At 40.3% G+C, this 27,542-nt stretch overlaps 1 protein-coding gene across 2 annotated transcripts in view; it reads left to right on the forward strand.

The window, feature by feature from the left end:
* Positions 1-27,542, forward strand: part of gsap (gamma-secretase activating protein) — a 44,745-nt gene that overhangs the window by 5,632 nt on the left and 11,571 nt on the right. For both annotated transcript variants that reach the window (XR_012592756.1, XM_074626232.1), the window contains exons 9-28: positions 305-418; positions 536-592; positions 714-760; positions 988-1,073; positions 2,024-2,101; positions 2,210-2,287; positions 2,513-2,605; positions 2,732-2,903; positions 3,293-3,383; positions 5,363-5,432; positions 7,841-7,920; positions 8,050-8,130; positions 8,527-8,649; positions 8,838-8,893; positions 11,147-11,178; positions 13,949-14,010; positions 16,277-16,372; positions 22,235-22,305; positions 22,524-22,618; positions 24,034-24,153. Coding sequence is in view for 1 of the 2 variants with exons in the window: in XM_074626232.1 (XP_074482333.1) it covers positions 305-418; positions 536-592; positions 714-760; positions 988-1,073; positions 2,024-2,101; positions 2,210-2,287; positions 2,513-2,605; positions 2,732-2,903; positions 3,293-3,383; positions 5,363-5,432; positions 7,841-7,920; positions 8,050-8,130; positions 8,527-8,649; positions 8,838-8,893; positions 11,147-11,178; positions 13,949-14,010; positions 16,277-16,372; positions 22,235-22,305; positions 22,524-22,618; positions 24,034-24,153 (1,702 nt within the window). In the remaining variant the exon portion in view is untranslated. The remainder of the gene's footprint in view (positions 1-304; positions 419-535; positions 593-713; positions 761-987; positions 1,074-2,023; positions 2,102-2,209; positions 2,288-2,512; positions 2,606-2,731; positions 2,904-3,292; positions 3,384-5,362; positions 5,433-7,840; positions 7,921-8,049; positions 8,131-8,526; positions 8,650-8,837; positions 8,894-11,146; positions 11,179-13,948; positions 14,011-16,276; positions 16,373-22,234; positions 22,306-22,523; positions 22,619-24,033; positions 24,154-27,542) is intronic.

Consider the following 27,542-nt stretch of genomic DNA (forward strand, 5'->3'; position numbering starts at 1 on the left):
CTCTTGAAGGAAATGTCTGTGGATAGCAGCCTCAGTTTAACTATAAATTGCATAGTGGATTTTTCTGGCTGGTGGTTTTCTGTGTAGTATTTTACAGGCATAAATTCTCCACATATCTTGTAATTGATAAGCAAAAAGGTTGGAATGTATTTACATTACCCGGCGCAAAGAATATATAGTTTCGACATCATTCTCAAGCGATAAACTACTCGGTGTCTCGGAAACCTCCTGGGGAAGCTTTGCATTAAGAATTCAAGTGTGTCCACAAAAGCTGAATATCAATGTGTGTTTTTGTGTGAACAAGGTGATGGCGAATCCTGAGCGTTTGTCCAAAACGGTAGAGAGAATAGTGGAGGACTTCAGCTGGGTCCAGTGGGACGGACACACGCAGAGAGTCTACTACGTGACACACACACAGGCATGTACAACTCTACTTGTGAGGCATTGAATTCATCCATACAAAAAGGCATTTATAGATAACACAAAACTACTTTACTTTAGACACTGAATAAAACTACATTTGTGTCTTTCACAGGACAAGTTCCTGATGCGATGTGTTCAGTTTTACCCCTACCATAACTGCGAAACTGTGGTAAGTCATCTCTATGTCTTATATGATAAATTACCAGCATATGTTTTAACCATATGTTGTTATTTCTGTTTTCACCTGATAATAACATGCAATTGTCTTGTTTTATTTTACTGTCCCACAGTTGGAGCTCCCGTTAGAGTTGCCTGCTAATCTTTTCCGCACAGTCAAGTAAGGCAACAACCACTAGTACACTATAAATATAGAAATATCTTTTCTCAGCAGCTACTTCATTCTATATTCTGCATTGCTGTGAATGATATTGACATGTATCTGCAATTAAAGGCACTAAAATGAATTCCTGTACACTTCTCGTGCTGTGTAAGTTATTAGTTTGCTGTTCACCTTCATAATTTCTCAGGTTGAAAAAACCCACTTTGTGTGCGTGTGTCCAACAGGTTTGTAAATCTGGGATTTGACCATTATCACACGGAGAGACCAGAGCAGGAGCTCGTCAGGATGAAAGTGTTCACAAACAGAATAGGTAACACATCCACATACATACATCCTTGCATGAATAATATGGGTGTGAGAAAATATCGAATATTGCAATATTATGTATTGTGGTACTGTATCGATTCACAAAAGCACTGCGTCAATTTTTAATTAATAGTTTACATTCAGAGTTTCACTCAGTCAATACTTAATTTCATTTTCAAAGACATGCATCCTCTCAGTGTACGTGTCCTCTCAAAGTAGTGATTTTATGCATATGGTGTAGAGTTCTTTATACTATGACAGTTTTCCTAAATGAAGATTAAAAAAAAATCGCTATATATTGCAATATATTGAATCGTAACCCCTGTATCATGATACGTATCGTATCGCCAGGTTCTTGCCAATACACAGCCCTAATGAATAATGTGCTCTCACATGTACAGTATATTTCGTCACACTCAAAAGATGTAAATAAACAGATGTTACAGTTGCATGACTAACTCTATATACTTTTATGTGTTTTGTATTTCTCTTTGTGAAAACAAGAAAGTAAGTCCTTGTCACAACTCAGAAGCTAATCTGCAGCACATAATGATGCAACTGAATGTTTCATCAAGTCATTTTTTTCCCACAAAAATGTAATTTATTGTGTTTTTGGAATTTTCTAAATTAAAATTGGTGAAATTATTTCATGATAATGTTTTCAGATTAGAAGTCAAACCTCTAACAATCAAGGGAGTCATTTTTAGAATCACTATTTGATTCATTCATTAAATTGTTGATTGCATCTTTGATTTCTGTATCAATCATTCACCCCATGTTTCTGTCATCTTACTGATTGATATACCTACCCAAGATTTAAATACATTTTCCAGCAAAATGTATCACAGCTGATTTAATTCCTCATTGATTATCATGAATATGGTCATGGATGTAGGTGATCTGTTATTGATGTTACCTACTGTGTGATCCATAACTGCTCTGGTTTGCTTTTAGGAAGCATGTGTGTGTGCTACAGCCAACCTCTTAAAGACAGACAGGAACTGATCTACACTGTGGTTTTAGTCAACAAAGGTGTGTATGTATCTAATGTTGTCCGCTCAAAGAATGTATATACCTCAGTTTCCTCTGTAACTGCTTTTATCTTGAGGTGACAAATTTAGATTTTCTCACTTCCTGCAGACTGCAGAAAGACGTTCAGAGTGTCTCTGGGCAGCGACCAGAAAGACACGCAGCTCCATCCGCTCTTCATCCCGATAGGTCAGTGCACACACGGAAATGTTACACACACCTCAGAATCCTTATAAATTCAACTCAAGTGTGTGACTTTGTAAGGTCGACTGCCAAACATGCATTCCTCACCTTCCTTTTGCATTCAAAAAGCAGACGCACAAATGAGTGCATGTGTTCTCACGCAGCCCTTATAAATGTGTGTTGTGCTTACAGCATACCAATATAACAAAGTAGTGTTATTTCTGTATGTAGGTTACCACATGCTGGTGTATCTGCAGGACCGTTTCCTCCACTGTATCAACACCAGGCAGCAGGAGATGCTCTGTCACTCCCTCTTCCTCTCAGGTAAGTACATGTCAAGTTTGTTTCCATCCTGACTCAGCTATGCTTTTTCCTGAACCTGTACAAACTAGAGCTTCCATTTGGTATTTGTTCATGTCTTATTCTCTGTCCGTCTTTAACAACCTCAAGGTGTTGACGTGGACTTGGGCCTGCAGTGTCAGTGGGCTAACGTCACAGTGTTGCACTCAGAGGAAGAGTCCAGTGGGAGTCTGTTGGACCTGACCACTGGGAGGATCCACACCGCTGAGCTCAGCCCTGCCTTCCTGCTGCACATACTGCGACGATCAGACACTCCTTCCAGGTGATTCATAACTTTTTTTCGTTGAAATGAAGGATTTATGTATATTGGGGTTATTATTTATATACATAGAGAAGAGCAGAGGGGAATATAGGTAGGCAGGAAGCAGACAGGTGGAAAGTTATTTTTGTGAGTGTACACCTGCAGAGTCTCTCAGCTTTAACTTGAATCGTAGCCAGCAGTTTGGATTCAACCATCCTGCTCGATAAAAATGCATCAGTGGCCTCTTGCTTTTTTATATTAAATAATATTATGTTCTATTTATTCATTCATTTATTCATTCCACTTTTAAACAGCATATACATCACTGACTGTTGGCTGTCTGCCTGTGCTCCTGCCTTTTATATGCTTATGTTGTATAAAAGTATATTTGCTGCTACCTCTGTCCCAAGGTGTCCCAACAGCAAGACTGACCCTCAGCGCCTGGCCGCCCTCCACTGCCTGCTGGTTTACATGGGAAACGACCCAAAGCTGGAGCTGAAGGTACAAATATTGGCAGAAAATGCATTGTGGAGGACAAATGCATTGGCATTTAAAGTTTTTGAGTCAAAGTTAGCGTCAGGTAACCCCAAAATGAAGATGTAACACATAATCTGGACCTACAGAACATGCACTTTCATCCAGAATTGCATTTTTTATACAACGCAATCAACACAAAATCATTAAAAACTTCAGTTATCAATGTTTAAATAGTCACAAGCTCAATAATATCCTCCTCGATAAAGGAATGCCGACATGAGGGAAGGATAAAGAAGCAGAAAAGAGAATACAATCTACATTTGAACGAACAGCTTAGTCAAAATAAATAGATAAAGGTAGAGGTGGCACCTTTTCTGCACTTCTGTGTGAATTCGATAGGTGTCAATGTTGAGTTGGAGGGAAGAAGACAGAGAAAGAAAGAGAAGACAGGATAATAAAACACGAGAGGAGAGAAGACAAGTGGACAGAGATCAAAACCGAGTCAAACAAAGACAGAAAGAAAGGGGCAGATATATTTTGTTTGGGCCCAGCGCTGACTGTGACTCAGACTCTATTAGTAGTACACCTAAATTAAGATGTTCCAGCGTCTCTGATAGGTTGTAATAAATTCTTTCTTTAGAGGTTAAACGAGTCACCAGCTTCATTAGTGCAGCTCGCGCTGAGGAATTGGACACCACGCAGAACTTCCTTTAGTCTTGGTGGACTCCGTTAATGGGGCCAGCGGCACTAAAAGTAGTGGCTTTAATAAAGGTGATTGCTTGTTTTCGTTTGTTTGTAACTGTAAAGGAGAATGCTGTGCTGTAAGTTTCTCTACTCCGACCTTTGCTTCTTTCGCTTCCTCTGGACTCATATTAGCTTTGGAAAAAGCGATATTTGTTCAAACAGCAGAGAAATGGGCAACATAAAATGAGTTTCCACTCTGATGCTCTGTGGCTGTGAGGTTTGGAGGGACTATCTTTGAGGACATCATTCATTTTTCATGTTTCTTCTTTTTTTCCTATTATTTTTTTTTGTGGGCATTTTCACCTGGAACTGTTTTATAACAAAAAACAAGATCCCCACTATTTGAACAAGAGTCTATACAGCCATAGCAGTTAACATCAGCGTGCTCACAATGACAACACTGACATGCTGATGTTTAGCAAGTTTAGTGTGTTAGCATGCAAATATTGACCTGAATCTTTGTTGAGATATTTCAGTCTACTCTAAAGCAAAGCAGTGGACCATCTCACCAGCTTTGTCATCCCTTTGTAATCACCAGTTATACGATATGATATCAATTCTTTGGACAACAATAAGATATTTGCAGATTAAGTCAGCCCCGATACAATTTGGATTGATTCAATTCAGGCGCCTGCGATCGATATGAGACAATATCATATGCCCGTTTAACACAATCAGTTACATTTATATCAGCTCACAAAAAGCAACTAAAATATGATTTGATATTTGTATTACTGGGCTCTGTAGGAAGGAGGTGCGCTTGACCTGAAATTGGTACCATGGGAATTTCAAAATAAATGCGTTTTAAAGATGATGATGTGAATCAATGTTTTCACTTTGCATCGATGATACTGGTTTGTTGATCATTAAATCGATATATCGATCCACATCAATGTATCGTTACACAACTACCTACAGCCACGTTGGCCTAAAAGTGACATCTTTTAAACAAAGTAAAAGAAAAAAATTAAAGGCATATTTCCACATACTGGGAAATACATATTGATGCTTATTCACTTTCTTGCCGAGATTTAGATTAGAAGATCAATGCCACTCTCATATCGAGATATGATGTCTCAATAAGTGAGCTTTACAGGTGCTGGGACGAGCTAATCAGACTGTAGCTTCATATTAACACACACACTTAAACAATAAACTGTATCCTTAGATAAACTGAGGATATTGAAAGATGACCATGTCGTACAGCAGTACACCACATTGACTTCCGTCTCCTGTGTGTTTCTATATCCTTCCTCTAGATCATTGAATGGCTGTGTGACAACGTGAACGCCTTCGAGTCCTTCGATCAGATCCAGGAGTTCATTCTTGGTCAGTGGCAGCTGGAGCACGAGTCTCCTGAGTTTCACTTCTTCTTACTTTTTAGAGCCTAGCTGCTCTTTTGCCTTTTTTATATCCCCCTTCTGCATGTGGTTACTCGACTGCTTACATCTGGTCTACACAAAACCGAATACTTTCATCAACTGTTTCCTCTTGGCTTGGGCCAGGCGTCCAACGCTGGTCTGGAGAGTCTCAATTAGAGACCTCAAACTTGCACAGAACAGTTTGATGAAATATGGTTTAGTCCTAGTAGACACACATTTTTGAATGTCCCACAATGTCTGTCTGAAGAAAATAGAACAGTATCAATTTCATATTTACGAAAACAGCCGTCACCTCGAGAGCAGATGATCACATTAGATGTTGGAGCACCTTGCCGCATTGTATTTGCATATTATTGCTGTAGCTACTTTTAACTTGCTCTAAGATACAGAGCTCATAATAATACTGCACAGTACAATGCAATATGAGGACAATTATGTTGACCTAATAAATAAAACATGAGTAACCTGTGCTCACTAATATATTATAGTGATTGTGGTGGGAAACAGGGACAAGCCACCTGACTCAAGGGCCTTGTTTCCACAAGTCACTGAATAATATAATCAGTTATATTGTTCACAAACACAATATAGAAATTGCCATAAGTATACCTACTGAATCATAAAAAAATGGGGACATAAGTCCACAGTTCATCATTTTAGCCCTGCATAATATTATAATATTCCTATAATATCTTTGTCAGGACTTAGAACATATGTTTAGGGACTTACTGTGAGCTAAAAATACTCTATCACATCATATAATAACATACATACATAGCTACTCAACAGTGAGTTTGATATTTTTCTCATATGATATCAGTATAATATTATATGCTGCAGCAGCCACATCTGGATCACCACACCCAGCCTTGTGTTACTGGCCTTTTATATCTAGTTTAGACACAAAAGGTCATGCAAGGCAGTAATCCGCACAATAATCTGCCAAAGGACAACAACATCAATATCAGCTCGGTACAGAGGAGAGCGCACGCCACGGATCTGAATTCATCAATAAATACGATTTTACTCTGTAAACAAAAGTGCCGTCCTCACTGTCAACAGTTTGACTACAGTGTGAATAATCAGCAGTGTTGTTCGGCTTATCCCTTGTGCTAAAATTAGGAGAGCGCTTTTGCAGCCACAAATCCACCACAATAAACTATAGTGTCTCTGTTATTGTCACCTGCGCAAACAGAGAAACACACACACACACAAAAGTGTGTTTTTTTACTGTGTGTGTGTCTCAAGATACCTGGTTCAACAAAAGAATAGAAAGACACACACATTCTCTGAACTGTAGCACAGTATCCCTGAAAAAAAGAAATCCTGCCAGTGCTAATTTATTTATTTTTTAAAATGTTGTTTTTCAAAGCAAAAAGGCAACACATAATGACAGTAATAAAAAATGACATTGAAATTAGTTTACAAAAGAAAAAAAGACATCCGGAAAAGAAGAAAGAAAGAAAAAAAGAAAGAAAAGAAAAATATATAAATAAATAAAAATGGTCATAAAATAACGTTGTATACACAGACCAAAGTAAATGAATACAATGAAATGGTGGTTGAAGTTGTAGGCAATGAAGACACATAATAACAAGGGTATATAGCGCTAATTTAAAACCTCAAATACACAGTATTCTGCAACTTACTGTATATAATCTACTGATTTATGTCAAACTAAATTAATTATAAAATTAAAGGTGCTATTGATAACATTGATAACATTTAGCCACTAGATGTTCCATTGCATTCACTTCACAACAAGCCGTTGCCAGACACTTATCAGCAATCTCAGCCATTTATCTCTTTTTTCCACACTAAATGACGACCCAGAGATACCACGTGATACCAACGTTGTTTTACTATTGGCTCACAAGCCTTGCTAGAAGTGGGAACCAAACGTCCGATATTTTCCACAGAGTAAACAAAACATTCATTTTGGACCCGTCAAATTTTTTTAAAATCATTAATTAATTCACAATCTGAATATTTTTTGCAGGAAAAGCCATACTTTTAATAGGCACCTTTCTAAAGGCTCTATAAAGGTTTTTTTTTTTTTATATTTGTCAACATAAAAATGTTATTAATATAACCTTTAAGGATTTTTTTTTTTAAAACAAAGGTCAGAGGGCCCCTTCAAGGGGGTACCAGACAGGCAACACTGCAGGAACACCACAATGCCACCAGAATAGAGAGGTGCAGGAGAACGACGGATGCACAGCCTCCATAAAACCAGCTATTGGTTCCAGTGCCTCGTTTGCCTTGTAGTTGTTTTGAGATGAGAATTTTTCACAACTGTGATATATATATATATAAAATAAAAGCCTGACTGTACTCTCTCTCTCACACAAACAGCATCTTTGTACAGAATAAGCTATGAGAAGTCTCTCAGCCTGGATAAAGTCCTGCCTTACTCCTCTGTACTCGACAAGAAGGTACCACACACACACACACGTATACATACAATTCAGCATGCATAGAGGCATAGAAACTAAACAGACAACCATATATGTGGATATGAATGCAGAATCAGGACACACACACACTTTCTTTATGTGTTCTAGGAGATAAGAGCTTGTCTGTCGGAGGTCCCTGGTGTGCTGTGCACCACCGAGCTGCATATTGAACCCGTGTTCAAAGGCAAGGTAACAACATTTATTACAATAAAACTGCTTCTAAGTTATTATTGAGCAATATGTACGACTGCTGTATTTATCATCACAGTATAGAGTCTTCTTCCGACTCCGTTTCCTGCTCTATTTTCAGGAACCAGGTAATAAAACTTTAGGTTTGGGATTAAATGGAGGCAATGTGCGTTTGTTACACGCCGTGTTATACACACTGTAGGTGCATGCGTGTGATGCAATGTTGGGGAAATGACTGCGCTCGACGTCATTCAGACATTCAAAAGACATTTATATGTAAAACAGTGTGATGCTGTGTCTACTTGCGTGCAATTCAGACGCAATTATCCTCAATTGCTTTGCAGCGATGCCCTTGCTGTGTCACTGTGGGGTTGTTGTTTGTGTGTGTGCGTGCAGGCCAGAAGTCTCGAGGGTTTCTGGTCGGAGCTGCAGTGGAACACAGACAGGACAAAATACCTGGATGATGCTCCCAACCCCAGATACAGAACCTCACACATACAAGCCGAGTGGGAGAAACTGGTAAGCTTCTCATGCATAGTAATGAACACAAATCAAAATTCCCATACTGGGAAGTCAACGTGATTGATGGTAATTGCTTGAGCATGTTCCTTGTTGTTTTTCTCTGTGTATGTCAGCATACCAGTGGGTCTTTGTTAAACAATGAGAGCATATTTACAGCCCTCCCATGGTGCCGTTGCTTGTTTCAGAGATCCGAGAGGAGGCCATCCAGCCACAGGGATCACATGGAGGAGAACACAAAGAAGTAGGTCTGCCTCCCACTGGAGCTTTGTTAAGAAAAAGCACATCACCAAAGACGCACACAGTACCTAAAAGTGGACTGGAGAGAGGGAACGCATGACTGCACCTCTGCTCTGTGTTTTACCTCACTGTTTTCTCAGAATTGGGTTTAGAAAAGTATTCAATTCTTGCACTTAAAAACCAGCAGAAGCTACAAAACTGCAACTCAAGTACAGATATCCTCGCGGGTTACATTGATTTTCCAGAGGTTTCCAGACAGAGGTAGTCTGACAAAAGCTGAATGTGGAAAAACACGTTGAGCTATATCCTTAAAGGATATGTGTTATTCTGTTTTTTATTATTGTCAGTTAATCCCATAAAAAGACTGAAACCAACAATGTTTTACTCAACTTCCCCAGCCTCTGTGGCACACAGCCCTCTGGTTCCTACTGAATATTTAAATCTCATTTTTTCATTTTTAACAAAAGCTTATATTTTTCATAAAAGCTTATATTAATCCCTAAAACAGCAGGGCACTGTAGTTTTTTTTTTTTTAGCAAATCTTACTCATACAGTAGGTAATGTATTGGGGACTATTTTCTATTATTTTCCAAAATGTTACTATTAACTGAAAACACACTGTGAAAGGGTTAAAGTTGTAAGAGATAAAACACGGACGCCGTGGTAGCGAGTCGTGATCTGTCAATCACAAGGCAGCCACGCCCTAAAACATCCCCTGCTTTATGGTCTATTTGACTCTAAATGGGACCATAATTTACTAAATGAACATCATGCTGTATTAAATAAGACTTGAAACTAGCGATTGAGACCATACACTCATGTTTACAATGTTTACTGAGGTAATAAATCAAGTGAGAAGTAGGCTCATTTTCTCATAGACTTCTATACAATCAGACTTCTTCTTGCAACCAGAGGAGTCGCCCCCTGCTGGCTGTTAGAAAGAATACAAGTTGAAGGCACTTCAGCATTGGCTTCACTTTTCAGACCCCAGAGGTCGCCCACTGATTTATAGCAGCAGTGCGGTGTACTGTATGCGGGATTGACATAGAATAATCTACAGTGACCATCATAATGAAGGAACATGTCCCCCAGTGCAGCTCTGATGTGTTTTTAATAGTTTTTTTTGACAACAGTGAAGCTCTATGGCGCAGAGGAATAAGAAACATCAAGCTTTGGCTACACAGACAGTATGCGTTGGTAGAATCAATTCATTATTGGTTTTGGGCTTTTTATAGGATTAGATTTTTTTTTTTTTTCCCAATAACAAAAACACAGAAAATTGACAGTCTTACACTTTAACTATGCAGGAGTGCATTCACAACCCAAACAATGTGTTTAAATTATTAAATTGCTTCTCAACTCACATAACGTCTGTAGTATAATCAATCAGTTGAAAAATAAAACAATACAATAAAGATGTAAAGCAAGTTTAAAAGTACTTTTTGGATCTATACTCTCTAGGCAAATTAGTAAAACTCCCTGATTTCTCCTAAAAGATGATCGGATTATTTGATTTGTCCTGTCTGCAACCTAAACAAGATTAATTCTCTAATGTTCATGCCCTGTTGGCAGCCTTGATAGATGTGCTTTTACACTCTTTGCAAGGCAGTATGAATATAAATTTGTAATCAGTTTCCATAAGCAAAATCTGTGTAAACCACTCTAAAAAAACACAGTTTTCTGTCTGCTCGCCATGTAAAAGTCACAGCTTACAGTTGCTTGAGCTCTGCGTATGCTTTGCTCTCTTTTACCACTTTCACTTTTGGTTGTAAGTAACTACACAAGCTTTAAAAGTACACAAAACCCAGTGCTCGCTCTTATTAACCGCATGAATGACCTGCGTGAACCCTTTTGTAGCCTGTTACCAGGTTACTCTTTGAAAATGAAATATCCACTTTCAATTAAAACACCTTAGAAATGCAGATTATAACTTGAGCGCCACAACAGTTTATGATCAACCCTGATGATGGGCATGTACCTGTACGCACCACTGCCTTGAATTAAATATAACTGTCCTGTTTGTACCAGGGATCAAACCGAAAAGCCTTTCGGTTCATAATTAGCTCCTCTTCCTCCAGGCCAAACTCCAGCACCTGCATACAAACTTTTTATAGTTTTGATATATTTTTTTCGCTGCAGACTGCAGCAGTGAAGCATTATACCGCCTCGGCTTACAGTGCAAAGAAAAGTAAGACTCTTAATATAATGCTAGCTTGAGGGATTGTTTTCACACAAAGCTTTTCTTCTTATTTTGTAGAGTTCTATCAACGGTGGACACCTGGTGTCTCGGTAAGACGGCATGAGTACACACACACAAACATAAATCCATAGATGCAACACACATGGGTACGCACACTCAATGCAGAGAGTGTGGATGTCATAAATAACAACAAAAACCTTGGCTTTTAATGGAGCTCAAAACTGTGCACGAGTGTGTTTGTGTGTTCTTCTGAGGTCGCATTCTTCATGCCCACTGGAGAATTCAACTAAACAAAACCACCACACTAATTTATCTTGGAGGGAGGTTGAGAAAAAGAAACAGAGGTAGGGGAGGGAGGAAGGAAAAGGGAGAAAAATAGAGTGAAAGGGAATTTAAAAAGAGCAGAGTTGAAGAATGCTGTAGTTATATAATGGTGGGGATTTTGTTACCTCCTTCACCTCTCTCCTTATTTCTCTTTCTGTCTGTCTCCGTCCTGACTCCAGTGCAGATGTTTTGCGTCAACCACAACACGGGATCTTCCCTTACCTCAGTTAATTCACATGGGTGATCTCATACACCCACATCCTCCCACAGATTCACTTGTAAAACACTTGATCACTTTTCCTGAAACACTTAAAAACACATGATAGCCCTCATGTAAGAAGCCGCTTCACTAATTTCCTACAGTACTTGCATATACCAGAATGTCCTATAAGCAGGTTGTATTTATTTTATGTCCATCACAAATAAAGTGAGTCCAAAAAGTCTGTGGACTGAAACGTTGTAAATAACAAGTCTGAGGATCACCAAAGTTATTGCAGTTCACCCCGAGGGGAACATTAATGTCTGCTCCAAATTTCATGGCAAACCATCCAATAGTTGTGGAGACATTTTGCACACAAACCATAAATGTCAACCTCTTGTCAGGACTAAAGGAGAAGTCGGGGGAATCATCAAAGTCATATATAAATCGTCTGGGAACTGTGAGTGTCGGCACCACATTTTGTGTCAATCCATCAAGTAGATGTTGAGATATTTCACTGGATTAGTGGAAAACGTTACCTCCTGGTGGTGCTGGACGAAAAGTCAAGAGGATAAAAAAAAAGTAATTTGGATTTATCCTCTGAGCACCATGGATACATGTATCTGCAGCAAATTTCATAGCAATCCATCCCATAGTTGTTGAGATATTTCAGGACCAAAGTGGCGGACTGACTGACTGACAGACAGACAGACCTCCAGGGACAGCCATCCCTGGAGCTATGCTGCTAGCATGGATAGAAATTTCCAAAAGCCCAAAAGTAACATCTTCAAATTATGGGTTTTGTCCAACCAAGGGTGCAAAACCAAAGAGATCCCATTGACAACAATATAAAATAGAGAAAACAGCAAATAGTTTAGCATTTTCCTTGATAAATGACTTAGAAAATGGATCAACAACAGTTTTGATAATGCTTTTTCGTTCTAGTAATTCATTATTCAGCGATGCTCTAAGTTTAATTAACCCGTTTGCGCCCAAAGACTATTCATCCATCCATTATCTGTAACCGCGGGCACCTACGGGCAATTTAGAGTCAACAATGAACCTAACCTGCATGTCGTCTTTGGACTGTGGGAGGAAACCTGAGTACCCGGAGAAAACCTATGGTTTGAACCTGCGACCTTCTTGTGTGTGCATAATAAGAAAAAAACATTTGTTCTGATTGGTCAAAAGTCTCGAAATTTGGTAAAGACATACTTTGGGCAAGTATCTAACAGTACAACTTTGAAATTTTTAGATCACATGAAAAATCACACTTTTATTAAAAGTTAAAGTCAGGTTTTTCGTAAAAAATTTGGAAAAATGCTAACGTGTTATTAAATGTTTTCCATATGAAATATATTTTCACACTGCATTTTTGTACACAGTTCTTTGATATTAAACTTGTTATGAGTTTATAGAAACCAAAAACTTGATTGTGCTCAGATACAGCCATTTTCTTATCACACTATATTTAGTATTTGGGCATATGGGACTACTGTTTTTTCCAAAATGTAATGGAGTCTAATGCAGCAACAGTAATCCCATCATGTCCCAAAATACTAGACATATGAGAAGAAAAACTCACTTTTCAGCGATTTAACAGATTTTGAATATTTCTTCCAATTTGTGCTTAGGCAAGCCCAGAGAACACTTCCATCCAAGGAAATTAAAAATGTCAGTTGTGGTCACATGGTCAATAAATGTGAAGACCAAGTGTGTCCATTGGTGTGAACGCACAGACGTAAAAAGAGCTGAACATCAGCTAATTGTCCAAAAATATTAAAAATTGAATGATAACTTTGAACTTCTAACAGGCATACAGCGAATCATCTAGCTGTGCCCTGCAAGTGCTATTTATATCTGCAACATATTACTCTGTAACATCAAAAAGCCAGCTTTCTTGCATGCGTGTGTGAAAATGATCAAAAGATGATGTTGTGTATGCAAGCGTGCAATAATTCATCTCAAAGTGACCAGGCTGGAGCGTGGTCCACTTTAGTGTGGCTGACATAAAAACACTGCAGCATGCATACGCACATAGGACACAGCAGGACTGCAGCCATAGCCCCCAAGCTTTGGGATGTATTTTTAAAGCGAAAAGCCACCCCAAAAGAATCCATTAATGTCTTAGCTTCAGTCCTCTTTCTTTATTAAAGCCATAAACAAGTCAGAGTTTGGGCTTCTTTCAGTCCTACCGGTGGCCTGTTTAATAATGTTACAGCGCTGACACACCTGAGGCCACCTGTAGTGTTCAGTCTAGCGTGGATGCAGCATCAAAGGTTTCTTCAAACGTCTCTTTTATGTGCAAGTTCCAACTATTGCCTGCTCTCTTCTAGATAAGAAGCTGGTGCCACTTTTCCAGGAGGAGGACAATCAACAGAGGGCGCTCATAGGCCTGGTGAGAGCAAGAGAGGCTGAAAGCAGTCGATGCACACACACACAGACATACACTGCTAAAAGTAGCTGTTCCATGACTTGGGCTAGACGCTTAAAGGGAAAATCCTAATTCTAGGCAAACGCTTCCAAATTTGTTAAGGGAAGACCCTTTTCCGTTTCTAACGTGACGGTGACCTTATGCACAAAGGCAGGTCAATAAAGAATGGATTTCTTTCTATTGAGTTTGGTGTGGAGAGCTTTACTGGCCTACCCTGACCTCAGCCCCATCCAACAACGCTGATTAATTCGACCACCGACTTTGAGCCAGGCCTTATGTCGCGCTGATGGATGGTAGAGATGGGAAAGATTACCAAGCGCTCACTAACACAAGGCGATTGTGTTACTACAGAGTTGGCCGTATGAGGGTTAAAGAGGACCTCTGATGCTCATTTTCAGGTGCATACTTGTATTTTGGGTATCTACTAGAACATGTTTACATGCTTTAATGTTAAAAAAACGCTTTATTTTTCTCATACCGGCTGTTCTGCAGCACCTCTTTTCACCCTCTATCTGAAACGCTCTGTTTGAGCTACTGCCCGCCCCCAGCCTGCTTTGATTGGTCAGCTGGCCCACTCTGTTGTGATTGGTCTACCGAACCAAACTCTTCGGACTCCGCTCCAGCTCCGCTCTAACTAGCTTTGTTTGAGGGTGTGCCAAACTAGCCGCTAGGCAGGTATTATGCAAATGTGTTACTTGGTGACATCACCACGTTACGGAAGAAAAGGCGGGACTTCAAGCGAGGCGTTTCAGGCAGTTGAGGAGCAACGTTTCTTCCTTTGGTGTGGACTTTGGGCTTCGTAACTTTGCAGAACTTTTACATGCACAAAAAACTATATAACACACTAAAGGGAAAAGCACAAAAACATAATAGGTCATCTTTAAAAAAAACTGTGAACTTTGGCTGATATGAGGCATCCATGTTTGTTCTTTAAGGCTTTTTTTGGTATTATTAAGCCCCACATTGGATGTATCAAAACTTTCAGAAAAATGTGGTCCCAATATGCTAAATAATTTGTATCTAATGTATACATATACAACAATGTTAACTGTATGACAATAGTGTTCTCACCCTCCTTGAAGGTGGAACCGCTCTTCATTCACATACCTTTGGTCATAATGTAGCATCCGAATCCTGTGGTTTAGAGTAAAAAGTGACTCAAAAGGATTTTAGTTTTAACTTGCACGTTCTTGAAAAGCATCACTTGTGAAATGCAGTCAGCCAAATGAATCATTCAGTTAAAAGGACCAGTCATCCAGTCAGTCATGACAAAACATGCAGATATTTCAAAAGCAGAAAGTCCTTTAACGCTCCAAAAAAAAAGACTTCAGTTAACACCCTGCCACTCCGAATCAAAGAGCGGGAGCCAAACAGAAAATACAGTACTGCGCCTTCTTTGAGGTCTTTTTAGTTTGAATAATTGTGTACAATGCACCGTGTGTGTGAAAAAAAAAAAAGTGTCTGCATAGTAAAGCACTTCATTGTAAAATCCCCCCTTAGATGCATTGAGCATCCCAGATTGTTGACATACAACCGTTTCCCAGCCTCTTCCTCTACCACGGCCTGATATATAGGCCACTAAAGATCCACAGTGAAATGCTGACAGCCGATCATTTCCCTCCGTAGTCATCTTTTAAGGTGAAACTACTGTTACGCTTCAGATGAGTCGACACTTTAAAAAAAGGGTATCTTAAGGTCCCTGTCCTGATTTTTTTTTTTTTAACTGAACGCTGTTTGATGGACAATTTCATATCCGCCGGTTTTCCCTGTGCTCAGCATAGTTTTTAAAGAGCAGATAGCTTCAATTTAATGGAGTTCAGGGTAGATGCTAGCAGTCCCTCAGCTATTCTTAGAGTGACCCAGTCCTCCCATCTTTCTCTCTTTATTCCCTCCATCACTCTTTTACCCCTCTTTCCTTTCCTTCGTTCTCTGCTCACTTCCTTCCCTCTCCTCCTCATTTCCTTCCCTGAAGGATATCAGGTCGTTCTGTCAACTTGTTTTTTAGACCTTCACTCATCTTCACAGGTCCACAGGTCTCTTCTCTTCCTCTTCCTCTCCCTCTCCGTGGTTAAATCAATTTTGGGACACTGTAGTCGAGGGAAAAGTCGAGCTGAACTCAATTTGACCCCTGCTGAGTGCACAGCAAAGTGTTCTTAAAACACACAACTCCAAGCTACAGACACACACACATGAACAGAAAATAATCAGTGTGTGTTTTTTTGCTTTGCAGACGGTCGACAAGCTTCGAGAGCATCTCAACAGACACCTGCCTCGACTGGGGAAGAAGAAGATTGACTCGCTGGTTGTCAACTATGTCGCCAAACTGGTTGGTACACCGTGCGTGTGTGTGTGTGTGTGTTGGTCAGACATAAACAGAGGTCCAGGAGCTGTGTTCACTCCTATTTTATTTAAAATTATTTGCCCTTACTCTTTTTCGGGAAGGTTAAGTGACAGTTGCGGCGAGGACGGCTCGGTGGAAAAGGCAGCACTTTAGTTAAATGCTTTGACAGATGGATGCGTGCTCTTCAGATTAGAAAGAGGTTGCTGGAAGCCATCAGGTCGCTGCTTCAGTCCTCTAAAACAAACAGTTCTCTGCTTAAGACATGTGTCCTCAGCCACTCTGTGACCTTTTGTGGGGATTGAGGGGAAACCAAGTGTATCCTTTTAAAGTCCAGATGAAATAAAAAAAAAAAAAAAAGCCTTTTTAACCCTTTTAGATCACATCCCCCCGGTCATATTGAGCACGTATTTAACAATATCCAATCCTCTTTTCTTCCTGTAAAACAAAATATGACGTGTGCTCACGTAAGCTAGTACCAAGCACTTTCAGCCAATAATATCATAACATCCATCCATCAAACAATCTGCAACTTTTAGGCACAAGGGAGGTGTGATTGTGTTCAGAGATAGTTCAGAAAGGAGACGGCACACTGAGAGTCAGTTTCTTGTATCTGTGTCATGTGGGTTTCATGTGAGTCTATTAACTCCAAAGGGAGATGTGAACACAGATTATGACTGAATCTTTCACCCCATAGTCATCAACGTAAATATTGGACCCATTTTTCACATTATCTTCTGATCATTCTGACACTAAAATTACATTTTTCAGACACAAATCAGGAGAAAATTAACTTTGTTCGAGACCTTTCTCTGTCTCAGCAACACACTCCAACTAATTTTCGTAATGCTATTATGGCTGTTAGCTGTGTAAATATCTAATGTTGGCAAAAGAAAATGTAAATATATTATGCAAATATATCCCAATCTGTGTATAACCCAATCAATTTTTAATTCAATTTATTTTTATGTACCGTCAAATCATAACAGAAGTTATCTCAGGACGCCTTTCGTATAGAGCAGGTCTAGACTGCACTCTATAATTTAGAGACCCAACAAGAGATCCATCATGGTTATATATATATTGGTGAGCGAACATGCCATGACCACGCCTACTTAAGAGACAGGAAGTGTATATCATTTCAAGCCATCGGCGGAACTTGTAATGCGTCATCTTTGTTATAGAGAATCTTTGGTGTGCTGTAGTTCCATATCATGCTACATTCTAAGCCCGCCCTCTTTTTAACGGTCCAATCAAATGCGAAGGATTTGATTTAAATCCCTCTTGTAACTGGGAAGTGGCTAGAAGGGAGCCTGCAAACTGGGGACACTCTTGCAAAGATTGAAAAGGTTAGGCATTGACTTCGAATGGTTCAGGATAGGTTGTCGGGCAGCGAGTCTCGCGAAAGATTTTGCAGATCTCAGATCAGATTTTGCAATTTGCGGGCTCCCTTCTAGACATAACCTTGTCCCTGTAAAATGATCAAATTTTCCGTTTCACTGGGGAACACTCACAGTAGAAGCTGAAGACGCTCTAACTTCCGTTCCACTGGGACTATAACAATACAGAAAGATTTATAAATGTATATAAATATCACTTCGCAGTGCCCCCCCTCACGTCTGAAACCAAACCTACGCCCTTTCGCATCCACCCAGGTGGGATCTGCATAACCAAGTGGGAAGATGTAACCGCTCTCCGTCTCCGCACCCTATAGAGGCACTTGGTTCTGTAAAGTCAGTCTTTAGTATTCCTGGGAGGTAAATCCCTTCACAGTTAGGAGCCGCTGAAAGCCGACATGCAGCATATATCAACACAACAGTATTAAATCAGGCCAAGGGTACGGCTGGAATTGAATAGAAAGCAGGAAGCGCCACGTTTTGGGACTTTATGGAATTGCAAATGACAGAGTAACAAAGACAAAACAAATCCTCGCCTGCTCTCCGCCGGATCGGTCGATGTTCTGCGACAGGCTCATGAGTTTTAACCTGCGCCTTCAGACTCCAAATGAAAGTAATGGAAAAAGGCGTGTCTGTAATCGTTTTGGCATCGCTCCTCAACAGCCAAACGTGGTTATTATCGAATTCATTCAGAGGAGCGAGAGTGAAAACGTTTCTCATCTCGGGAGCCGGGCTTATTTAAACACACTCACGAAAGGACCCGTAAGAAACATCCTTCAGGGACGTTTTACTTCAAGAACAGTGGAGTAACTCTGGGTGATGTGCTTACACATCAAGCTGACTCATGCTTTAAAAACTCAGGGAGGTAGTGTTTCAAAGAGGGCTGACTTCCCCTCCACAAATAAAGAACATCTCCCGCTCTTGTCGGTGCTTATTGAGACTAATGGCTACGTTGACACAGGGGAGAAGTTGGGGGTGAAATAGATTACAGCTTTTAAGAGCAAGGGAACTTCTGCTATGATAGATTACAGCTCCACAGCACATTATTGTCATAGTTATTTATTTCCTATCCGTGTTGCTACAGACAGCTGAGATCCATTCCTTTTTATAACACAGCCAATGTCAGAGCAAAGAACAACCCGCTATTAGCCAAATATGAATCACCAAAAAGCAGGAATACGTATTAAAAGCAATGGGATTGAAATCGGCTGTTGTAATTATGCAGAAAAGTTATTCTATACCCAAGGTTATAAACTTTTTTTCTCAGCGGGGGAGCCACACGGAGTAAAAAAGTCTCTTTGTCGGGCCGAGGCTCATTAAGACAAATCGCTGATTCCAGATTTTATTCTCATAGAAAGTCACACAGGGGATACTGTGTGCGAGTCTGTGGCTTTAAATCACTTGTTTGACTTTTTTCCCAGCACAAAAATTATCTCCGCTACATATTTGTATGCTTTTTTACTGATCTTCAGGGGCCTGGATCACAACAGCAGCGAGCACAAGAGATGTTCATTTTGGAAAAGAAAGAAATTAAACTTGAATAATTTAGTTTGCTTGAAAAGTGGCCACCTTTTTTGTCAAACAATGAAACAAAGTATCAAACATTCAGTTTATGCTGTTAACAGACCAGTGGAGGAATTGTTTGCTGCTTAACAGCACTTTTTGCATGCAGAAAAACTGAATCTATTCAGACCATTTCATTTGGTTTATCGCTTGTGGTTCTCTGCAGACAATTAGTGAGGAAAAACATTCCAGTACACAAAACACTGGCCTTCCTCCATTTCACTGGAGAGTGACGAACACTCAGACCAACCAGTTTGCTGCCTTCCGAGAGCTTTTATACCCTGTCACCTGCTTTCTGCGGCCAATCAGGGAGGATCTCTGGAATTAGTGCCAGGTGGCATCAATCTGCCCTCATTTGGAGCCAACACATAGTCAAATGTAGTCTGACAAAATATATTAATCAAAATACAAAAGACAAACTGAAATATTGAGCCTCATGCAGCAACATTTTCTTAAATTTCTCTTTTATTTTCTCTTAATTTTCTCTTAAGAGAAAAAATAAGAGAAGCCAACTCCAGATGCACCAAATGTTCTTAAAATCTGCTCTTACCAGGTGTGCTCAATGATGATTCCCACTTGATCATAAACTGGAGGCATGTGGCTGATTATCAGCGTAGGTAACACCCCCCAAATACTATATATGGGCAGGTATTAGTATAGGTAACTCCCCCTTAACACTATGCCAGGTGTGTGCCGTGTGCTACTCTGGCTCATGCCCAAGAATTGGAGAAAAACAAAATGCTTTAAGAAGAACTTAGATAAGATACGGTAAGTCAGTTAGTAATACTGTTAAATAAACATAAACAAAGTAAACATGTGATTTTTCCAGAGTGCCAGTACTGGCGATTACAGGAAATCCAAAAAGCATCAAAGAGCAGTATGTAAGCCACGTCATCCAAGTGTTTTTATAGTCTTAATTGAGATCAACGGTCCAATAGTTTTTATTTAGCCCACAAATAAAATGTTCTCTTACCTAAGAGAAAAGCAAAAATAAGGAAACATGGGGGAATCCCAAGAAATCAATGGGTACTAACAAAACAAGAACAAGTCGTGGATATAAACAAAAACAAGAGAGAAGGACAAGAGAAATGTTCTGTCTGTATCGCTTCCTGCGTGAGGTCTATTGTTAGTGAAGTAGAGAAAAAGTAAACATTTCCTTCTTTGGAACTGACTAACATTACAGAAAACAATTCCCTCAAAGGCATTTTAAAGGGGAAGTGCACTCCTTTAGTTCAGGGAATTCTGTCCTGTGTGAACCGAAAGACTAAACACATTAAATTAACGAGCATTTCTCAAACATCACAAGCTCACATAAATGTTGAACAGATGAGCGAGAGCAAAGTGCATCTTCCTTTCAGCATACAAACCAACATTAACTCAAGTAAATCACATATTGGGAGTGGAGAAAAATAAACTCCATGACAAGAGTATTACTTTCTATATCTGTATTGACAGAGAAATCCCTAAATTACACCAGTGTTCCTTGATTTTTTGATGGGAATCCATCCCTCTCTCTATTTTGAGCGTCCAAAACTTCATTTCCTGCATTCCGGTGAATTTCTATGCACCGATTTCTGCTTTTTCTGCATGAAGTTATGGTGAAAATGTCTTTATATATGTGAAGGAAAACACAAAATTCAGGCGCCAGGTGACAATTCAACTCACTGGATCCAATTTATGCAATTCCAAGACTGTTTAAGGACCCCAGTATGCAGAAATATTCACACACATCATTTTAGAATAGGCGAAAATAACACACTGCATACAAAAAACTGCATGGTTTTTGGCCCAAACCTGCATGTGATTATCATAAAGTGGACATATCTGTAAAGGGGGAGACTTGTGGGTACCCATAGAACCCATTTTCATTCACATATCGAGGTCAGAGGTTCAAGGGACCCTTTTGAAAATGTCCATGACAGTTTTCCCTCGCCAGAATTCTAGTCTAACTTTGAAGTGTTACTTAGCCTCCTTCCCGACAAGCGAACATGATATGGTTGCTACCAGTGGATTCCCTAGGCTTCATAGTTTCATATGATATCTTCACTAGCTTTAAGACTGAGCCCGCTACAACCTCTAAAAACAGTAAAGTCGGCTGGGATCGCTGGCAATCCCGCAGGTCTCAGAGGGTTTCATTAGTTTTTTACGTGTGTCTGAACAGCCCTAAAAAGAGTCTGAAATCACCACTGCTAATTAGATTATTTTTTGTGATTTTTTTTCCACTGTGCTAAACTTAATGAAGTATGTGGAAAAAAGTGGAAAAACAGGAAATCGTGCAGGAGAAGTAAAAAAAAAGGGGAGCTTATTATTATTATTATTATTATTATTATTATTATTATTACGTTTGTCTTTGACACCTCTTTTATTTTTGGGCTAGTCCCTTACATAAGCGAAGCTAATTGAAATTCCCACCCTGAGGTCACCGGAGGACGCTGCCGGCGGCGTTCGGAGGGGCTGGCGGAGGGTTTCACACTGGTGTTCAGGATGTGAATGAGGCAGGTCGTCTTCCTGTTTTGCTACAGGAGATGACAGAGGAGGGGGGTCATTCATGGAAAGTGTATAACGGCAATGTGCGTGTTGCAGCACACGGCATGCATGCTTCGGATGAGTCAAGTGCATTCGAATGATCCTGTATGCTGACAGACGTGTGGGGAAATGACGCGAAACGTGTGTGATCCGCTGCGTCGCTGTTGTTCAGTGGAAATGAAAGTGGGAAGTAGGAAAATAAAAAGAGGGAAGCGAAGAAACAAGTACACATTTCCAGGAAGAAAACATCCTCATAGTGGAAAAATGTCTTGTTTCAGACAAGATGTTTCATTTGAATCTAATCAAGTATCTCCTTCCCTAAGCACTAACGTGTGTGTGTGTGTGTGTCTCTGTGTGTGTTTAGCTGGAGCTCATCAGACACATGCTGGAGTCCGTCTGGCTGAAGTACAAACTCGGTCCTCGTGCTTTGTGCTTGTGAGTAACCCTCCCTCGTCAACGTGTCTCCTTTTTAAAGTTTCTAACTAATGTAAAGTATAAAGCGCTGACGGAGAGAGTGTGTGTGCATGTGTGCTCAATCATTCCCAGCTGTGTGTGTGTGTGTCCACATGTGCAAACTGTCGATGACCCCTCTTCACGTGCGCGCTCACGTTACCTAACATTCCTGTCCGAATTCTTCCGTTTGTTTGTTCCAGCGCACAACAGGGCAGTCCAGCCGAATGGTCCGTGTTTCACTTCATGTTGCGCATCCTGGAAGCCACGAGGGGTCTCTGCCTGCCCCTCCCACCTGGTACCATCCACACACACACACACAATTACACTTCTAGTTGTTATAATCCAGTCTGTCTCCGTCTCACCCCAGAATAACAATGTGTATTTGCACTGGTGGGACAAAAAGACCCGCTCGTCTTCAGCACTAATGTAACCAAAAATATGTTAAACATTAGCATAGCGCAGACATGGGTAAAGCAGAATGTGAATATATTTTCAATAATTTGAATTCATTTTCCAATGTTTTTGCCGTATAATCCCCCCCTGTTACACAATTAGATGATTTTAGTTGCTTATGGAGGAAAAGTTTGTGTGTTCGAAATCCTAAACTGACTGGGAACGAGAGAGAGGAAATGCCCTGGAGCAAGGCAGCACATCCTCAACACTGAGGCAGTAGGTGTAAATGGGGGTAAAATGGGTGTGAAGCTGTAAAACAGCAGGCATACTGAGTCTATGTCCGTTTGGTGAATAAAAGTTGGAGAAGAAAAAAAACAATTACACAGGTGGTGTTTTTAGCCATGCTAGCTGAACTTTGTGTTTAGAACATAGACTGTATATAAGAAGTGGACGTAGTCACCGTGACGTCATACATTGGTTTGTGGACTGCTGTTTTGAAGCCATGAGTTCGGCATTTTGGCCGTCTCCATCTTGGTATTTTGCAACCAGAAGTGACTCAAGACAGTGGAGCTAAGTACAACCGAACACTAAATAAGACATTTTTCGGCGACCAAAAATGTTACAATTAACTTTCATGAACTGAAAACACACTCTTAAAGGGTTAAAGTTGTAAGACAAAACACGGACAACTCTCAGACCGGACAACACAGTGGTAGCGACCTGTCGATCACAAGGTAGCCACGCCCTATAGCATACCCCGATTTATTTGACTCTAAATGGGACCATAATTTACTAAATGAACATCATGCTGTATTGAAGAAGACTTGAAACTAGCGATTGAGACCATAAACTCATGTTTACAATGTTTACTGAGGTAATAAATCAAGTGAGAAGTAGGCTCATTTTCTCATAGACTTCTATACAATCAGACTTCTTTTTGCAACCAGAGGAGTCACCCCCTGCTGGCTGTTAGAAAGAATGCAAGTTTAAGGCACTTCCGCATTGGCTTCACTTTTCAGAGCCGGAGGTTGCCCACTGGTTTAGTACTAATTAGCAAATGTTTGCATGCTAACACGCTAAACTAAGACGGTGAATGTGGTAAACTTGCTAAACACCAACTTCAACATTGTCACTGTCAGCATGTTAGTATGCTAACGTTATCGCATCAAGCTCAAAGTACCGCTGTGTCTAAATACAGCCTCAGATAGCATGGCTGTAGACTCGTAGTGTTGTTTTACTTTTTATTTTCCTTTATCGTTTTCAGGAATATCAAAAGCCATCTTCTTCTACATCTGTTCTCTCTCTGTGTCTCTCCAGGCTATCACACCCTGTTAGCAGTGTTTGCAGTGCGTTGCCTCCCTCATCACACCTTCCTACAGTACATTGACCACGGCTTCCTGCAGCTCACTGAGACCTTTGTGTCTCGGCTCATGACAGGTACACACACACACACACACACACACACACACACTGCTAAATCTTTGTATTTTTCTTGGAAAACTTCTCACATTATGCAATCATTTCATCATCCGCCACTCCAGACTGAAATATCTCAACAACTATTGGATGGATTAGCATGACATTATGTACAAACATTCATGGTCTCCAGATGATGAATCCTAATGAGTCTATTGATTCTCTGACTTTCTCTCTAGCGCCACCACAAGGTTGACATTTGTGGTTTTTAGTGACATTTCTCAACTGCTATTGTATGGATTGCTATTCAATTTCGTACAGACATTCATGGTCCTCTCAGGATGAATTGTTTGGTCAACCCATATCTTTTCATCAAGATTTCTGGTCAAGATTTCAATTAGTCCAATAAAAAACAATGCAAAAAAATGTAAAACACAATCAGATAATTATGATTTAATTGTTTTATGAGACGCTGTAATGATGAAAAAACATAAGCTTACAAATTAATATAGTAAGAGATAAAAGATAGAGGCAGCATCGACAAACAACAGGAAAATAACACAAATGTCCTAGAGACGTTTCTGTACTTAAGTTGATGAATTCAGTCCGAATTGCACAGTACATACAAAAGGGAGACACTGTATTCAGTTTTCCCAAGAGTTTTACTATCAATGTCTATCAATACACATTAGTATGACGGAGTTTAAAACCATTCATAATGCAGGGACCTTATTCGAAGTTGTCATTAAGGGGCATGAGGAGACACTTTCTCTTTGTGTTGCTTTCTCCTCTGTGATGCCGCGAGGCAAAGAAATACAGGAATGGATTCAGACAGTGATTGAAAAAGTAAAAACATTCCACAAACGTCAGCATCTTAGTAACTTGGAGCAGTTTGTTCGACGCGGTGAAAAGCGCAGCCACATACAGCACGCGAAGAACGAGAGGAAAAAAGCCAACGACCAGAGAGACGGCGAGTATTCGAATGAAAAGTTCAGTAACTCTGGGCTGTTTCTTGTTGGGCATTTGAGTTCGCTTGACCCCTCTAACTAGCAGCAGGTAGAAAGACAACACGACTAGATGGCTGGAAACTATAAATAAGATGTAGAATGCTTCGAGCACCGGTGTGATCCTCTGATTCCTGCAGGAATGACCGTAAGTCCCCTCGTCCTCGGCTTTCTCCTCTAGTAAAAACACAACTGGAAGAGCCACCAGGGCTCCGAGCATCCACACGATGAACAGTAAAAAACGCTGCCATATCCGGCCCAACCTGGCCCACTTGTTGGGGTGAAGAACCTGGAATGAAATGGATGATTTTGGTTTGATTTTGTATTTGCATTTAGAGGTGGAACTGGAAGATAAAGTTGTGTATCATCTGCAAAAAAATGTCCCAGCTTTGAGATGTAACTAAGGGGTCTGCAGTAATACTGGAATCTTTCAAGATGTATGGTTTCAAGTTGGGATGAAATTTCATACATGAATATATGAGGCACTATTGGGCTTAACCATGCATGAAAATGCATTGTCTTAAGTTTCAGTTAAATTAAGTTTGCCTGTCGCTTTTGTCTTTTGCTTTCTCTGTAGACTAGTTGGTTACCATATCTAAACCATGTCTGATCTGTAAACAAAAACCCTATTACCGGCATCCTGGAGTCTGATATTGCTTCATCTGGTTTGTATCTGTTGCTATGAGAAATATAATTAACTATCACAGAAACAGGGTCATGACCTTTGACATTTTCATCCGCTTTTGTTCCCACTGCTTCAAACTAAATCCATAAAACCCTTGTGGGAATGTTAGTCACATACCTGGTAGTACCTCTGAATACTTATCAGCACCAGAATGTTCAAGCCGGAGGTGATGCAGAAAAAGAAGAAGTAAAAGAGAAGTTGACAGACTCCGTGTGTCAAATGTGGACCGTTGAAGAAAATGACCACGCCAACGGGCAAGCAGAGCAGGCAGAGGAGGTCCGACACCGCCAGGTTGAAGAAGAGCCGCTGCGAGATGGAGGAGCCGTGCAGATGCCGACTGAGTTTTACTATCACGGCGATGTTGGCGGGGATACCGAGCAGGCAACTGACTGCAGTAATCACACCGGCAATGATGTACCAGGGATGGAGGCCGGAGGTCGGAGGCGTTCCAGAGGAGGAGCGGTTGTTGATGGAGGAGTTAAAGAAGAGGGAGCAAGAGGCGTTGAAGCTGTCGTCAACCGTCATCGTGGATGGGGGAAGACGAAGAAGTGATGAGATTTAACTGACGCAAAACTGAAAGATAAAAGTGCTTCCTCTTGTGTCGAGGCTGAATGTCCTGGATGTGGTTTTTGTGAAAGCCACAACCTAGTTTTATGTGCCCACACGCTAGTGGTCTTGGTATGTATGAGGGGAAGGTTTACCTTTAACAAGAAGTTGATTTAGTGCTGTCAAACTATATCTGGCCTTTTGAGTTGTACAGTGACAACTCAGGTCCTTTTGTTGCTGGAACATTGTTGATGGTTGTTTGAGCTTCTCAGCATCTAGTGATATTTCCAGCATTTGCCACAGTCACACAGGTGGCTGATGCTATACCACACCTGTTATGAGCTACTCTTAAATACACCCAGAAACCCTCAAAATCCACCGGACAGTAAGTGTGATGAACAGATGTGAACAGCTCAAGTGGAGCCCCAATGTGATATAAAATAAAACAGATGGTTAAATAAGTTGTCATATGAATGCATAATGTAATTTACTGCAGCAGTCTGTAGTTGGTTGATTCAGAATGGCTTTGGCGTTGTTGTTGTTCTAGTGAACACAAGCAGGCTTGATTTTATTAAAAGTTGGTGAGCCTTCCAATTGAGGCAGAGGGCACACAATTTGCTGAAAGGGTAAGGGTGTGGACACTGTTAACAAGTTTTGAAAACTGAATAGTGTAAGTGTTTTAATGTAATGTTGCAGCTGAAGAATTACCTCACCACTGAACCTATAAAAGTAGGTCACACCACAGGGCTGTGGCCACTGTTGGAGCATGTTGGCAGCTGACTTTACTGGTTGTTATAATGTGTGAACGTTTACGTATGTCCAGAGAGGGTAGAGGTTAAGGTTTAGCTACCATGGGGATTCGGCGCCTTACTCAGAAACATTGATATGTTTATTTTGCATGTCTTGATGCGGAATTCATATCATGGAAAGTACATTGTTGAAAGGCCAAACACTGTGTCTTGGCTCTGAGATCAACAGAACCAAAATATCCTCGTCACTCTTGATCTCGTTGTAGTTTACATGGTTCTTTCTCATGAAGAGAACAAACAAAGATCCACAAAGATGAAAAGATTATTTAAAGGACCGGTTCCAAATGGCTTCAAACTTCAAAGTGAGAGAAGGGGATATTTCGGGACTTTGAAGTGAGAGGGTTCATGCGTCACTTACTCCCCGGG

This window comes from Sebastes fasciatus, chromosome 23, assembly GCF_043250625.1.
Source record: "Sebastes fasciatus isolate fSebFas1 chromosome 23, fSebFas1.pri, whole genome shotgun sequence".
Lineage (NCBI taxonomy): Eukaryota > Metazoa > Chordata > Actinopteri > Perciformes > Sebastidae > Sebastes > Sebastes fasciatus.